The sequence below is a fragment of the Tachypleus tridentatus genome, chromosome 3 (genome assembly GCF_004210375.1).
Source record: "Tachypleus tridentatus isolate NWPU-2018 chromosome 3, ASM421037v1, whole genome shotgun sequence".
In the NCBI taxonomy this organism is placed as follows: domain Eukaryota; kingdom Metazoa; phylum Arthropoda; class Merostomata; order Xiphosura; family Limulidae; genus Tachypleus; species Tachypleus tridentatus.
This window is the reverse complement of record NC_134827.1, coordinates 35,778,064-35,795,856: the sequence shown is the minus strand read 5'-3', so window position 1 is coordinate 35,795,856 and position 17,793 is coordinate 35,778,064. Positions and strand designations below refer to the sequence as shown.

Below are 17,793 nucleotides of genomic sequence, written 5' to 3'. Positions count from 1 at the left end.
AGCCACTTGACTTGCTGATTTTGTCAGGGATGTACTGTTTAATGTTAGTACTTACACAGCATGCTTTTTTACATGGTGTCTTCATTAAATATGTAGTCCTAGATATCAAACTTGTAACTAGATTTGCTTAGGAAGAGCAGAAATCTTTCTTCTTGAAGAATAAAACTCGATGCTTATTCAATGTAATTATACACTCCAGGAACAGTGAATTATTTATTGTATTCTTACATTTGGTTAACTATGTTTAGATATTGAATTTTAAATATCTTCTAGTATTTAACCTTTCTTAACAGGTTAAACATTAACAGTTTATTTACAAGAAATGCATCTGATACATTTCTTAAAATAACAGTTTATTTCAGATACCATGTTCTTAATGACTGAAGAAATTCTCATCCTAATTACAGATTTCTTTCGCTAAAATGCATGTGAACGATATTGAAAAAAAAAAATCTTGTTACATACTGGTTGTTGAAGGATATATGGCCCTTTTGTGTTTCGGTCAGGAGTCTAAAGTAAGATACATATTTCAACTTTTCACAGAACCATCAAACAAAGCAATTGGACATATAGAATTGGAAAGTATTATGATGAGTTATTTCAGAAACTTTCATGTAGGTGGTGCTGGATGATAAAATCAAGGACATAACTAAAAATGAAAGACGGAACTACTGAGAACCATCCATGTACAAGGTGATAACAACTGAAAACTTGGTCAAATGCTTTAGAAATTCATAGTATTATTATTATTATAAGGATGTTTATTTATTTGGAAAAGAAATAAAGTTAGTGTGACATTCTTGAATCAAAGTTGAAAGAGAAATGGACAGTCAACAAGAACTAATTCATATACAGAACACTGAAACTACAGCACTATCACTATCTGAATATGTGTGTTCTTAGTTTTGTTTCAAAAGGTCAGTGATGGCTACTGTTTTGGTTAAGACATTGTGCTCGTGCTGTTTACTTGTACACTAAAACACACAAGGGAAGCATAGTGTGGAATACTGTATACAGTGAAGAGATGCTCAGTGATTTTACCAATTCATCCACTTGTAATATTGCTATTTAAAGCCAACCTAAATACTTCTGTGTTGTCGGGTAGAGCACCAATCATCGGTAACTACTTCTGTGTTGTTGGGTAGAGAACCAATCATCAGTAACTCCCACACTTTTGCATTCCTATTCCCATTCACACCTGAGAAATGATTTTATGCATTAAGAAAGAATGTTTAGGTTATTGTGAATCATCTTTATATTACCCTGAACAATATTGGTGTCACAAACATTGGCTATCAAGAAAGAATGTTTAGGTTATTGTGAATCATCTTTATATTACCCTGAACAATTTATTGGGCATCAAAAAAGAATGTTTGGATAAAAACCTTAGAATAACATTTTACAGAAACATTTTAAAAGATGAAGCTGATAAATGCAGCTTGCATTCTAACCTAATTCCAGAGTTAGGTGCGAAAAATATTCCCAGGGGGTCTTTTTTACTGAATGTTCTTTTAGTTTTAAATATACTAGTAGCATGTTGAAAGTACACATCATTAAATCTTTCATAGTTGGTACTTTTTGAAAATAATCGCTCTTTCTCAGTAAACTTTAATGTTTCATTTCTCATACTTCCAGTTTCGAGTCACATAAAAAAATTATACAGTACAAATACCTTTATTTTCCATATACCGAGTAAGAGACTGTACACATATACACTAGTTTGTGGCACTGTGCCAGTAAGTGCAGATACACAAAAAAAGCTAACTTTATAATCCAAGATATATCACCGTGATGATCATTTTTTGCTAAGCCTTATGACGTGAATATCGGGGCTTGTGTAGTCCGGGTGTAATTCTCGTCCTTGTAGTTCCTCCAGCAGAAAGTCATCTTCTATCAGCTGTATTACAAGAAAGGACAATTTGTATTTTTCATTGCACTACTACTTAATATATTTTACGTTTGATTATTATTTGATGAAAAAATTAGATCTGTGGTCATACAATTATTAAGTCACTTTTTCTGAAATTCATACACTTAATTCACTTCTTAAACAGCAAGATTTTGTTTTTCATCATGATTGATAACTGTTAAAAAAATGTTGTGCAATAAATATATATTTCCCATTTTATGCATTCAAACACAATAGCTTCAAAGCTTTATTATAATAATGGGTTTGGATTTCAGTTTTCTGAGGCATCAAAGCCAACTAGACTGTGTGTGTGTGATCATGATTTTAAATAGGCCTAACTCTAATAACAAAACACAGGAAGCTATGCCTATCTCAACTAATGCCAAAAAACTTACCATCTTACAAGAATTCAACTCTCCAGTACAACACAAAATTTGTTGAATTCTCTGAGCTCCAGCTGACAAAGGATTATAAAAATTTAACCTTGTACCTACTTTGTACACACTGTTTACTTAGTCGTGCCTTAGAAAAAAAAATGTCTAGGTACCTCCTTGGTCAAAACTGTACATACACTATTATGTAAGCCAATAACAATTTATAGAAACTTATTAATAGTGGTAATATAATAAAAAACTATTTTAATTGCAGTGGAAGTATGCTAACACAGAATTCAAGCATTGGAACCATCAAGAGTACTGACAGTAGAAAGTAATGACAGGTTTTACAAGCTAATGATATATTATGACCCTGCTTTACATTTTAATAATCAAGCCCTTTTCTTCAGAGTACTTCCAGTAACTAGTATTGAAGTGTAGCCACAGTTGTGATAACTAAAAAAAATTCTGTTTCTGTTAATTTTCTCAAATGTTGTAACAGTTTTATATATCCCTACCATTCTGACCAGTTGTTACTGTTATGGCTGCAGATAGGGTTGTCAATGGCTTAAAGGCATGTCACTTTTGTTGTTGTTGTTCAAAAACCTTTTAAAGAAATGGCTACTGATGAGTGTGGGAAGGAAAAGATTCCAAGATCTTGGGCTGAGGGATTCGCTTACTAAGTTCCAAATAGTTATAAGGAGGGAGACATCTACCAAGGATATTGCAATGAGGGATTCACTTAGTTTTAACATGGTCATAAGGAGGAAGACATTTCTAAGAAATGTGTACAAAGGGATTTATTGACTTAGCTTTGACATAATCATAAACAAGGAGACACCTCTAGGGCTATCTGTCAGACCAAATAGTCAGATTCAAAACATTATCCATTGTCATCTCTGTGGCTATCTGTCAGACCAAACAGTCAGATTCAAAACATTATCCATTGTCATCTCTGTGGCTATCTGTCAGACCAAACAGTGAGATTCAAAACATTATCCATTGTCATCTCTGTGGCTATCTGTCAGACCAAACAGTGAGATTCAAAACATTATCCATTGTCATCTCTGTGGCTATCTGTCAGACCAAACAGTGAGATTCAAAACATTATCCATTGTCATCTCTGTGGCTATCTGTCAGACCAAACAGTCAGATTCAAAACATTATCCATTGTCATCTCTGTGGCTATCTGTCAGACCAAACAGTCAGATTCAAAACATTATCCATTGTCATCTCTGTGGCTATCTGTCAGACCAAATAGTCAGATTCAAAACATTATCCATTGTCATCTCTGTGGCTATCTGTCAGACCAAATAGTCAGATTCAAAACATTATCCATTGTCATCTCTGTGGCTATCTGTCAGACCAAATAGTCAGATTCAAAACATTATCCATTGTCATCTCTGTGGCTATCTGTCAGACCAAATAGTCAGATTCAAAACATTATCCATTGTCATCTCTGTGGCTATCTGTCAGACCAAATAGTCAGATTCAAAACATTATCCATTGTCATCTCTGTGGCTATCTGTCAGACCAAATAGTCAGATTCAAAACATTATCCATTGTCATCTCTGTGGCTATCTGTCAGACCAAATAGTCAGATTCAAAACATTATCCATTGTCATCTCTGTGGCTATCTGTCAGACCAAATAGTCAGATTCAAAACATTATCCATTGTCATCTCTGTGGCTATCTGTCAGACCAAATAGTCAGATTCAAAACATTATCCATTGTCATCTCTGTGGCTATCTGTCAGACCAAATAGTCAGATTCAAAACATTATCCATTGTCATCTCTGTGGCTATCTGTCAGACCAAATAGTCAGATTCAAAACATTATCCATTGTCATCTCTGTGGCTATCTGTCAGACCAAATAGTCAGATTCAAAACATTATCCATTGTCATTCTCTGTGGCTATCTGTCAGACCAAATAGTCAGATTCAAAACATTATCCATTGTCATCTCTGTGGCTATCTGTCAGACCAAATAGTCAGATTCAAAACATTATCCATTGTCATCTCTGTGGCTATCTGTCAGACCAAATAGTCAGATTCAAAACATTATCCATTGTCATCTCTGTGGCTATCTGTCAGACCAAATAGTCAGATTCAAAACATTATCCATTGTCATCTCTGTGGCTATCTGTCAGACCAAATAGTCAGATTCAAAACATTATCCATTGTCATCTCTGTGGCTATCTGTCAGACCAAATAGTCAGATTCAAAACATTATCCATTGTCATCTCTGTGGCTATCTGTCAGACCAAATAGTCAGATTCAAAACATTATCCATTGTCATCTCTGTGGCTATCTGTCAGACCAAATAGTCAGATTCAAAACATTATCCATTGTCATCTCTGTGGCTATCTGTCAGACCAAATAGTCAGATTCAAAACATTATCCATTGTCATCTCTGTGGCTATCTGTCAGACCAAATAGTCAGATTCAAAACATTATCCATTGTCATCTCTGTGGCTATCTGTCAGACCAAATAGTCAGATTCAAAACATTATCCATTGTCATCTCTGTGGCTATCTGTCAGACCAAATAGTCAGATTCAAAACATTATCCATTGTCATCTCTGTGGCTATCTGTCAGACCAAATAGTCAGATTCAAAACATTATCCATTGTCATCTCTGTGGCTATCTGTCAGACCAAATAGTCAGATTCAAAACATTATCCATTGTCATCTCTGTGGCTATCTGTCAGACCAAATAGTCAGATTCAAAACATTATCCATTGTCATCTCTGTGGCTATCTGTCAGACCAAATAGTCAGATTCAAAACATTATCCATTGTCATCTCTGTGGCTATCTGTCAGACCAAATAGTCAGATTCAAAACATTATCCATTGTCATCTCTGTGGCTATCTGTCAGACCAAATAGTCAGATTCAAAACATTATCCATTGTCATCTCTGTGGCTATCTGTCAGACCAAATAGTCAGATTCAAAACATTATCCATTGTCATCTCTGTGGCTATTTGTCAGACCAAACAGTCAGTTTCAAAACATTATCCATTGTCATCTCTGTGGCTATTTGTCAGACCAAACAGTCAGTTTCAAAACATTATCCATTGTCATCTCTGTGGCTATTTGTCAGACCAAACAGTCAGTTTCAAACTTCATTTTTATAATCCATTCACTGTTTCAAAATGAAAAGTTGAACTTTTATTTTTTTTGCAGTAATAGAAAGCAAACCATGAAACCTCAACTCCACAGTCTTCTATGCTAATGACAGCCCTCAGTCCTATGTCTAGTGTTTAATTTTTTTAAGAGAAGAGAGGGAAATACCCAGGAAAGTAATCACAGTAGTGGGACTTACATTATGAGTAGTGTTTGCTATCAGAGATCACTCAGATAAACATCTTAAAAGTTATTGGAAGAGGGATTAGGTGAATTGCCTACCCTATTAATTCACTTCATATGGGGATTCAGCTTGTTTTGATGAAGGTACCCTAGGAAATACTATACACCCAAATTTTCAGATCTCTCAAAGAGTGACAAATAATATCTATTACATACAAGATTCTTATGGAGCTAGTGGAAAATTAAATAGTTAATAAAGCATTTTTCTTACTGGTGAAAGTAAATTATTTTACCTCTTTCAGTCCAGCTTTAGTATTTGTGTTGGTTACTATTTATTAAAATAACCTGAATAACTGTTGCATATTGATAATAAAGAATATTTTGGGGAAGATAATTTTGTCAGAAAGCTTTAGGGAAGGTGATTTTATCATAAACCTTTTGGGGAAATAATTGTGTCAGAAAGGTGATTCCATCTGAAAATTCTGTTAATTAAGAAGGGCTCAAACAATAATTTTATTTATTTACAAAATGTAAATGGATAAGAACATTGGTAAATGTCAAACATATACAAAACTCGGTACACTATTTGTTATCACAGTCACATCCAGATCTTCAATTAATTGTCTGTTTGTTTTGTCAAAAGTCCACACAGGTGGGTTCAATTACTTTAGAATACGCTTTGATGAGGCAAATTTTATCCTCTATCTATGTTATTACAATACAGGCTGGAAATTCACTTTAGAAGTCACCACTGCATACTTTTTATGGCTGAACTGACAATCACACAGTTTAACTCATTTCACTTTCAGTAAATCACATGCATAATGTAGTTGATTTTCTGACAGAGAACTAGAACTTGATACAAACTATGAAACATTATGATGTAACAATACTCATTGAAATCAAAGAGAAAAATTCAGATAATGTAACATCAATTCACAACAACTGATTTGTAAACATGTGGAGTATGTGACAGAAACATTGGTTTTTGTAGAAAAAAAATATACATATATATCTGAGTGTGTGTTAAAAAGATAAATTTAAGAAGTCTTGAGTACAGTGAAAAAAACAACAAATAATTTTGGTATCTAATGTATTAAATATTATACTAACCTTCTACATGAAGTTGGTAAACGTGTGGTACTTATAGTTAGTTTTAGTTTCTATTTTTACTTAACACTGGAAAAAAAATAGTCACACCAGAAACTAAGAGTTAGTTTAAAATATTTGAGCTATAATAAAAGGCTTGTTAAAAACTAAAGGCAATTTGATACGACTGTTTAATTTTAACTCTTGGATAAATTAAGACAGAAAAATCTGAAAAGTAGTTGATGTGTTAAAAATATCCTTGAACATTTAAAATGTTATATGCAAGCCTCATTTTTTGAGACCAATACTTCTTTGTAACCTTTACAAGTTTCTTAAAAGGTTTGTCCAACAACCCAGCGGAAAAAATTCGTTCATAACAATTTAAATTTTAATAGGCAGATATAAATTTTAAGGGCTACATTTATATTTTATTTTTTTACATACTGGGAAGTTTACCTCATACAATATGGTTGACATATAATTATACTCTCTTCTTTCAGAGATGAATACTTATTAATAATTAATAGGTCAAAGACTCAAATACGTATTACCTTGGTCATTCTGTTATATTTATGTCTTACACTGAAAGATAGTTTATATCACTCAAACTAAATCAATACATGAAAATCATATTGAAAAAATCCACAACACGAAATTAGAATAAATGATACAACATTTTTTTTCTTTTCATATAGTTTGAATTAAACGTTTTCCTAACCTCAAAAAATCTTTTCTGAAGCATTGGTTTGTTTCCTGTCTCTCTCTCTTCGTACGACATCAGAATCTCAGTGTTGTGGTCACTAAGTTCCTTAAGAGTGACCACCAGTGGCTCTAAGGACTGAAAATTCACACCTAACTCATTTGGATAAGGAACATTTTTAAATCTTAAAAGATTTCTAAACCAATGGTACCACTGAACACCATGTAACTATAAAGTATTAAAATGATCACAACCAATGGTAACACTGAACACCATGTAACTATAAAGTAAGTATTAAAATGATCACAACCAAAGGTAGTACTGACCACCATGTAACTATAAAGTAAGTATTAAAATGATCACAACCAGTGGTAGCACTGAACACCATGTAACTATAAAGTATTAAAATGATCACAACCAGTGGTAGTACTGAACACCATGTAACTATAAAGTAAGTATTAAAATGATCACAACCAAAGGTAGCACTGGACACCATGTAACTATAAAGTAAGTATTAAAATGATCACAACCAAAGGTAACACTGAACACCATGTAACTATAAAGTATTAAAATAATCAGAACCAATGGTAGCAATGAACACCATGTAACTATAAAGTATTAAAATGATCACAACCAATGTTAGCACTGAACACCATGTAACTATAAGGTATTAAAATGATCACAACCAGTGGTAGTACTGAACACCATGTAACTATAAAGTATTAAAATGATCACAACCAATGGTAGCACTGAACACCTTGTAACTATAAAGTATTAAAATGATCACAACCAATGGTAACACTGAACACCATGTAACTATAAAGTATTAAAATGATCACAACCAATGGTAACACTGAACACCATGTAACTATAAAGTATTAAAATGATCACAACCAATGGTAGCACTGAACACCATGTAACTATAAAGTAAGTATTAAAATGATCACAACCAATGGTAGCACTGAACACCATGTAACTATAAAGTATTAAAATGATTACAACCAAAGGTAGTACTGACCACCATGTAACTATAAAGTAAGTATTAAAATGATCACAACCAGTGGTAGCACTGAACACCATGTAACTATAAAGTAAGTATTAAAATGATCACAACCAAAGGTAGCACTGAACACCATGTAACTATAAATTATTAAAATGATCACAACCAGTGGTAGTACTGAACACCATGTAACTATAAAGTATTAAAATGATCACAACCAATGGAAGTACTGAACACCATGTAACTATAAAGTATTAAAATGATCACAACCAATGGAAGTACTGAACACCATGTAACTATAAAGTATTAAAATGATCACAACCAATGTTAGCACTGAACACCATGTAACTATAAGGTATTAAAATGATCACAACCAGTGGTAGTACTGAACACCATGTAACTATAAAGTAAGTATTAAAATGATCACAACCAAAGGTAGCACTGAACACCATGTAACTATAAAGTATTAAAATGATCACAACCAATGGTAGCACTGAACACCATGTAACTATAAAGTAAGTATTAAAATGATCACAACCAGTGGTAGCACTGAACACCATGTAACTATAAAGTAAGTATTAAAATGATCACAACCAAAGGTAGCACTGAACACCATGTAACTATAAATTATTAAAATGATCACAACCAGTGGTAGTACTGAACACCATGTAACTATAAAGTATTAAAATGATCACAACCAATGGAAGTACTGAACACCATGTAACTATAAAGTATTAAAATGATCACAACCAATGGAAGTACTGAACACCATGTAACTATAAAGTATTAAAATGATCACAACCAATGTTAGCACTGAACACCATGTAACTATAAAGTATTAAAATGATCACAACCAGTGGTAGTACTGAACACCATGTAACTATAAAGTAAGTATTAAAATGATCACAACCAAAGGTAGCACTGAACACCATGTAACTATAAAGTAAGTATTAAAATGATCACAACCAATGGTAGCACTGAACACCATGTAACTATAAAGTATTAAAATGATCACAACCAATGGTAGCACTGAACACCATGTAACTATAAAGTAAGTATTAAAATGATCACAACCAGTGGTAGCACTGAACACCATGTAACTATAAAGTAAGTATTAAAATGATCACAACCAAAGGTAGCACTGAACACCATGTAACTATAAATTATTAAAATGATCACAACCAGTGGTAGTACTGAACACCATGTAACTATAAAGTATTAAAATGATCACAACCAATGGAAGTACTGAACACCATGTAACTATAAAGTATTAAAATGATCACAACCAATGGAAGTACTGAACACCATGTAACTATAAAGTATTAAAATGATCACAACCAATGTTAGCACTGAACACCATGTAACTATAAGGTATTAAAATGATCACAACCAGTGGTAGTACTGAACACCATGTAACTATAAAGTATTAAAATGATCACAACCAGTGGTAGTACTGAACACCATGTAACTATAAAGTATTAAAATGATCACAACCAATAGTAACACTGAACACCATGTAACTATAAAGTATTAAAATGATTACAACCAGTGGTAGTACTGAACACCATGTAACTATAAAGTATTAAAATGATCACAACCAATAGTAACACTGAACACCATGTAACTATAAAGTATTAAAATGATTATAACCAGTGGTAGTACTGAACACCATGTAACTATAAAGTATTACAATGATCACAACCAGTGGTAGTACTGAACACCATGTAACTATAAAGTATTACAATGATCACAACCAGTGGTAGTACTGTACACCATGTAACTATAAAGTATTACAATAATCGCTCCAACTCCCCATTCTTCTCAAAATACTAAAACCTTACACAGAGTCGTTCTTTTCCAGTTAACAGAACACTGATGGAAGTTATAAATAAAACTCACTCCTATAATAATTCATTGCACAGTTAGCTACACTTACACTTTCTACAATAACCTAACAATATGTTGGAACAGCACAGGATTTCTTGATGACAAGAAGTCCACTTGAAATAAAAATATATCTCAGAATGGCTGGTATGGGTATTAACACTTCATCAACATCAAATTTTCTCAAAAAACTGGAAAAAATTATACATACACACCTAGACCAACAACAAACAAACAATAAATCCCAAGATACAAGAAACCACAAAACCTTAAACTGCTGTATACTATATATTCCAAACACCAGTGAAAAAATAACCAACATTTGGAAAAACTTATAACAAAACACAACATTCCAGTAAACACCAAATTTATTCGAAAACCAGGTACAAAACTAAAGTCCATTCTATGTAAAAACTACACTGACAAACACAACACCAACATAATTCATAAAATACGATACAACAACTGCCACGACTTCTATACTGGGGAAATAAGTAGAAAAATGGAAACTAGATAAAATAACACAAAACAAACACCATTTTTTGAACACGTTTTTGAACACTACAAATCAAATAAACACAACATAACCAAAGGAAACACTTAGATACTAAGCAGGGAAGCAAATATAAACAAATGCAAAATCAAATCCTACTTGTACAGCAACTAAAACCAAAATTAAACCAGTATAAAGGAACACCTTTATATCTATACTAATTAATAACCTAACATCAAATTGCAACGCCACCTACAATCCCGTACCCGTTTATACTCTCGTCCATAAGATGTGTCCAGCAATGGTCAGTTGCAAACTCTCTTTGTTAACCCGAAGATGAGCTAGGAAGATTGAAACTCTGCTTATCAGTAAAAGTGTTAATACCCATACCAGGCATTTTGAGATACATTTTTACAACGTGGGATCTATTGGTTCATCTTAGGTGTTCTATTTGAACTAAGCTACAACTATTAATAGTTAAAATTGAATTTACTGCTTCCACAACATCCAAAGACAACACATTCTAAAACACCAATCATGTTTATAGAAAAAAGTATTTTAGCTGAAAATGATTCCTACTCTCCTAAAACTTATGTTTGTGTCTCTTAGTCCTACTGCTCTCAATGGTAAGTGTTAAATATGATGCACCAACACTTTAAATCTATAAACATCTCAATCAGATCCACCTAACTCTTTTTCTAAAAAGGAAAAGTTAAACAGTTTGAGAGATGTCAGCTTCTCCTCACATGACAAACATTCCAGATATTATTCTAGTAACACTTTTCTGAAATCTTTCTAGCAATTCAATATCTTTCCTATGGTAAGGATCCCAAGACTGAACACAATATTTCAAAGGTGGCCTAACCAGTGACTTATATAATGAAACTAACTTCTTTTGGCTTGTATTCATCATTTCTATAGATACAACCTAAAATTCTATTTATCCTACCACGAGCAACAGCACATTGCTTGGATGGGTTTAGAGACTGATCAATTATTACCATTTTATTTCTTTGCCTGACTCACTAAATGATCTAAATCCTTCTGTGAATCAAAACAATCCTCTTCACAGATAGCAACACCAGAGACACTGGTATCATTTGAAAATATAAGTAAGTTATTGTCTATTTCATGATGACAAGAAACCCACTGGATGTAAAAATGTATTCTCAAGACATCTGAAGTGGGTATTAGTACTTTTATTCAAGTAAAGTACAAAAACAGCATTTTGACCTTCTTAGGTCATCTTCAGGTTAATAAAGAGAGTTTGCAACTGACAGTTGCTGGGTAAGATTGTAGAGGGTGTTGTAGTTAAATGTTAGGTTATTAATTTGTATAGGTGTAAAGGTGTTTCTCTGTATTGGTTTAATTTTGTTTAAACAACTCAAACCAAAATTAATAATCATACTGGCCATCTTGAGAATACATTGTCTATTCCTGCATCTTTCACTGACATAAAGCAAAAGGACCAATGGTCCTAACACTGAACCATGAGGTACCCTATTTGTGACATTAATCCTGTTTGATTGAACTCCATTAAAAACATTGGAAAATAAAGTTGACAAAAGTGACCTGGCATATCAACTTCACTCCTTGTTCAAGAAACTGAAAAAAAAATTTAACCAATGTAAAACATTTATATTCACAAACCTAATCAATCAAATGTTTAGATAATTCAGACTAGCTGCAAATACATAGTTATGTTAACTACTAAGTAGCTTTGTAACTTAAACTGAAGAAATCATCTACCCTGAGGCTTCTAAAACTCTCTCTAATATTCAAATATCTATATCCAACTTTTTCATTTCACCATTTAAACAAGCCACCCACAGGAAGACCATCCATACCTCTAAGCATACTGAAACCAGTCAGATTGTCCATACTTCTAAACATACTGAATATTACCACACTTTCCATACCTTTACTAATACTAAAATCTACCAGACTCTCCTCACTTCCAATAATGGTAAAATCTACCAGACTCTCCTCACTTCCAATAATGGTAAAATCTACCAGACGATCTTCACCTCTAATAATGGTAAAATCTACCAGATTCTCTTCACCTCTAATAATGGTAAAATCTACCAGACTCTCTTCACCTCTAATAATGGTAAAATCTACCAGACTCTCTTCACCTCTAATAATGGTAAAAATCTACCAGACTCTCCTCACATCTAATAATAGTGAAACCAGTCACTCTCCTCACCTCTAATAATAGTGAAGCCAGTCACTCTCCTCACCTCTAATAATAGTGAAGCCAGTCACTCTCCTCACCTCTAATAATAGTGAAGCCAGTCACTCTCCTCACCTCTAATAATAGTGAAGCCAGTCACTCTCCTCACCTCTAATAATAGTGAAGCCAGTCACTCTCCTCACCTCTAATAATAGTGAAGCCAGTCACCTCCTCACCTCTAATAATGGTGAAGCCAGTCACTCTCCTCACCTCTAATAATAGTGAAACCAGTCACTCTCCTCACCTCTAATAATAGTGAAGCCAGTCACTCTCCTCACCTCTAATAATAGTGAAGCCAGTCACTCTCCCACACCTCTAATAATAGTGAAGCCAGTCACTCTCCTCACCTCTAATAATAGTGAAGCCAGTCACTCTCCTCACCTCTAATAATAGTGAAGCCAGTCACTCTCCTCACCTCTAATAATAGTGAAACCAGTCACTCTCCTTACCTCTAACAACAGTGAAACCAGTCACTCTCCTTACCTCTAACAACAGCGAAACCCATCACTCTCCTTACCTCTAACAACAGCGAAACCAGTCACTCTCCTTACCTCTAACAACAGCGAAACCAGTCACTCTCCTTACCTCTAACAACAGTGAAACCAGCCACTCTCCTTACCTCTAATAATAGTGAAACCAGCCACTCTCCTTACCTCTAATAATAGTGAAACCAGCCACTCTCCTTACCTCTAATAATAGTGAAACCAGCCACTCTCCTTACCTCTAATAATAGTGAAACCAGTCACTCTCCTTACCTCTAATAATAGTGAAACCAGCCACTCTCCTTACCTCTAATAATAGTGAAACCAGCCACTCTCCTTACCTCTAATAATAGTGAAACCAGCCACTCTCCTTACTTCTAATAATAGTGAAACCAGCCACTCTCCTTACTTCTAATAATAGTGAAACCAGCCACTCTCCTTACTTCTAATAATAGTGAAACCAGCCACTCTCCTTACCTCTAATAATAGCGAAACCAGTCACTCTCCTTACTTCTAATAATAGTGAAACCAGTCACTCTCCTTACTTCTAATAATAGTGAAACCAGTCACTCTCCTTACTTCTAATAATAGTGAAACCAGTCACTCTCCTTACCTCTAATAATAGTGAAACCTCTCTTAAATTCTTGTTCAAATGTTCCAGAGAATACAAAACCAAGATTCTCTAACTTTTAAACAGCTTAAATATCGTAACCATGCATCATGATAATAAAGCAGATTTTCTACTCACATCAACCTCTTGACTGTCCTTCTGTAGAAAACCTAAACATATCAGCAAAATTTATCCTGGCCTTCTCATTTTTAGATTTAAAAACAAACAATATTTGCAGATGATTTAAGAGTTTCTTCAACTAAAACAACTATCTTTTTCTATAACATCATTTCTCCTCTAACGTAAGAGGTTCTTTCAAACTGTCCAGATCCTAAGTGTATATCTATATTTTTCACCAATAAAACTCATTTTCTACATTCTGGGTCATTTGGAATAAGAGAAAATCATGAGAGCAATCTCAACAGAATCATCTCTTTCCTAGCACTTGAATATTGTTAGAAAAAGTATAGCTATTACTGTTTGAAAAAACATGTCAGTGTTTAAGAAAAATGAACACCAGAGGTCTAGAAATCATCTCATAATGATCCTAGTAGCAACATTCTGTCAAATGGAAAAATGTCCATTTATTAAACCTCTGCTTTTGTGGCTAATAATTTGATCTTGTGAAGCACTTTAAGGCTTGGTAAAAGCTAAGATATATATTAATCAGGTATCTCTCATCCTGTTCAGTTTAGTATTCATACATAACGAAACTATGAATACACATCTGATAAATAAAACACCTAATACATCTTTCCCTCAGTATTCTTCCAAACCAATCTGTACATCATTACCTAATTCTTATAACCTTACTGCTTGATTATGCAAATACTGAAATAATGAAAAGCACCTTTCAGTAGAGTGAGTTACTTTGACATTTAATGACTTCAATCACACTGACCAGTAGAAAGTATTTAAACATACTGAACACACCGACCAGTAGAAAGTATTTAAACATACTGAAAAATAAAGAACACAAAAAAAATCAAACATATCAAAAACAAAGCCATTTTACAAATTTATATTACTTGATTTTACCAACAGCAGTGGTCATTAACTGTTTTAACAACCACACAACAGACTTACATAATAATAAATTAGTTGCACAGAACACATTAAAAGGCAAACAATTTACAAGTTTATAACTTTTAACTTATGAAATTAGTTTATACCTAGAAGTTACAAATCTGGATTTACAAAGTTTCTGTTTCTACTTCCCTACTATTCAACTTCAAAACTTGTATGTTCAAAAATTCTGCAACCCTTCACACTACACACATGTGAAAGTTTTAAACTTTTATCAGAAAGAAATCTAATTTAAATTTTCTTTTTCTTCCACTAATTCAAGAGATAAGAACACTTACCTAGATATATCACTATACATATCTCAACATCAAACATATCGTCCATTCATTAATATTATTTAGGTCTATCACAACAGTAACAACTATAGAAAACTTCTCACTTCAATATTCTATCATTTATATCAAATAAATATATATTTAATGTGAAACTATTGGCATTTCTCAACTTCAAATATTTTGTTCAGTTTTCTTTCAGGATTACTTGTACATAAAACATTTTCAAAATTTCTTTAAAGTTTGTGCATTAACTTCATATGTTTTGAAAGCTAACAATCTAAATAAGGTATGAAAAATTACAAAGATATTATGTACTCACTTTTAACTGATTCATCGACAAGTAACCGTCTCGTGTGTCAACTTCTCACATACATGCTCTGAAGTCTTTCTAATTTACATACACTAATAATCTTACACAAGTTTATATCAATTCAAGTGAGAACATCAATTGGTTAAAAAATACTGAATATGTTACTAACTGTTAAACCCACTACGTGTAACATTACAGTACCTGTTGGTAATAAATACAGTCTGCAACAAGGATGACATCTGGCTTGACAAATGCCGAAACGTCCTGGCCCCACTTCAAAACTCTAACTTCAGTGTTCCCCTGCAGTTTATCTCCATTTTCAGTCAAGTTCAGTTCAAGCAGTGGAAGCAATGCTGGCAAATCAGTCAATAACACACTGGCCCTACACAATTGTAGAAAAATAATTTTACATAACAGTATACAATAAGTCAGGTGGTCCTGATGCATTACCATGTATAAATAGAGAGAGGTAGAGATTTTTTATAGGTGTTACAACTGGATCTAAGCATACAAAAGTTGAAAAAGTAAGTTAATGAAAAATGGTTTTTAATTATAATTACTGCAAGGTAATGCGTGTGACATGTCATAATTTGATTTATAAGTTGAATGGGTGTAACCTTAACAATGTCATAAAAGGGTTCTCTGTGTAATAGCTGACCAGACTCTTAAAGCCATCCAAGCAGTATGTTGTTGGTAGTTATAGGGCAAATAGGGTTTTAGGTTGTGTCTGCAGAAATATTGAATACAAATCTAAAGTGGTTATAATGTCATTGTATAGGTCACTGGTTACCTAATGGTTAGGCCACATTTGGAATATTGTGTTCAGTCTTGGGCTCCTTACCCAAGAAAACTGAATATTGGAGAGGGTTCTGACAGGGATACTAGGATGATAGGTGGAAAAGTTGTCATACGAGAACAGGTTAAAGTCACAAAAACAATCTTCTATTCAGTTATATAGGATCTAATTGAGATAGTTAAATTGTTAAAAGAATTGATAATACTGACGCATCATTTTTCTCTCACACTTAATGATGCAAATGGTTGGACTGAGGGACAAAAATGGTTTAAATAAAAAATTTTGGCAGTCTATTATTAAAAGAATAATAAAACTTCGTCTGAAAACCGTGACTTTGAGACTGAGACGAAACGTCGCATGCGGGATTCGCACAGACACCTAAATGACAACCAAACCTACAGCCAAAACCGTAACATGAGACAAGTTAATAAAAAAATTCTCTTTCAGCATTTTCGTAACATAGGTTTAAAACTGTGACGGCAGATATAAATTGAATTATACTTTGTTTTCTGTTTACTAATATTCAAAGTCAATGTAATTACTTTTTCAGTAAACAATTTTCTTCAAAAAAGAATAATTAATCAACGGTTACACACCCCAAACAAGCAGCTGTCAAACCAACCAATCCAGTGCCGGCACCCAGTTCTATCACATATTTATTTTTCCAGTGTCCTTTCAGAAAGCAATGTTTGTACTCTAAATATTTTGCCAATACTAATCCCGAATCCCACACAACACATCCCACATCACCAACTTCACACTGATGAATCTTCAGGATTATATTTTCGCTTTCAATTTCAACTTCCCTTGTAAACGTACGTTGAAGTAAAGCCATTACGACTCAACAAAAGATTTATCTAACTGTTTTCAGTCCAGTGCGGTAACCTACGTACAACATGCCACAATCCCAACCAGTAAAGCCATAAGATCTGCAGTATTAGGTAATATGGCCAACAGGCGGCGAGTCATTTATAATTATTTATTTTATTTTTAAACAGTGACCTTACGTATTGTACGCCTAATAAAATTATCAACATTTATTGGAATAACAGAATTTTAATTAAAAAAAAACACATTAAAATCCAGAGGTGTGATAGTATTACATATTAACATTGCTGTTTCTATTGATAGGTTACTAACTGAACAAAGATTCTTATTGTCTATAATTCATATGAAAAGAAAAAAAACAAAAAACTGGTGTTAACAGAAGAAAAGTTTTATGTCTAAAAGATTAGTGTGATACAT

General features: G+C 33.3%; 1 protein-coding gene across 1 annotated transcript; it reads right to left on the bottom strand.

Moving 5' to 3' along the window:
• Positions 1-1,655: 1,655 nt before the first annotated feature.
• On the bottom strand, positions 1,656-17,494 carry LOC143246696 (protein N-lysine methyltransferase METTL21D-like). The gene is made up of 4 exons (XM_076493783.1): positions 17,145-17,494; positions 15,954-16,134; positions 7,398-7,517; positions 1,656-1,897 (listed from the first exon to the last, which is right to left on the bottom strand). Exons 1-4 carry the CDS (start codon positions 17,381-17,383, stop codon positions 1,796-1,798), a joined length of 642 nt encoding a protein of 213 aa, XP_076349898.1. The 5' UTR covers positions 17,384-17,494; the 3' UTR covers positions 1,656-1,795.
• Positions 17,495-17,793: the final 299 nt, after the last annotated feature.

What these genes read in the sequence shown, in the direction of transcription:
- LOC143246696 (XM_076493783.1), bottom strand. Translation starts at nt 17,383, where the DNA reads ATGGCTTTACTTCAACGTACGTTTACAAGGGAAGTTGAAATTGAAAGC. An exon ending in TTGACAGCTGCTTGTTTGGG is followed by an intron (nt 16,135 to 17,144) that starts GTGTGTAACCGT and finishes ACAATTGTGTAG; the next exon opens with GGCCAGTGTGTTATTGACTG. An exon ending in ACTGTATTTATTACCAACAG is followed by an intron (nt 7,518 to 15,953) that starts GTACTGTAATGT and finishes GTGAATTTTCAG; the next exon opens with TCCTTAGAGCCACTGGTGGT.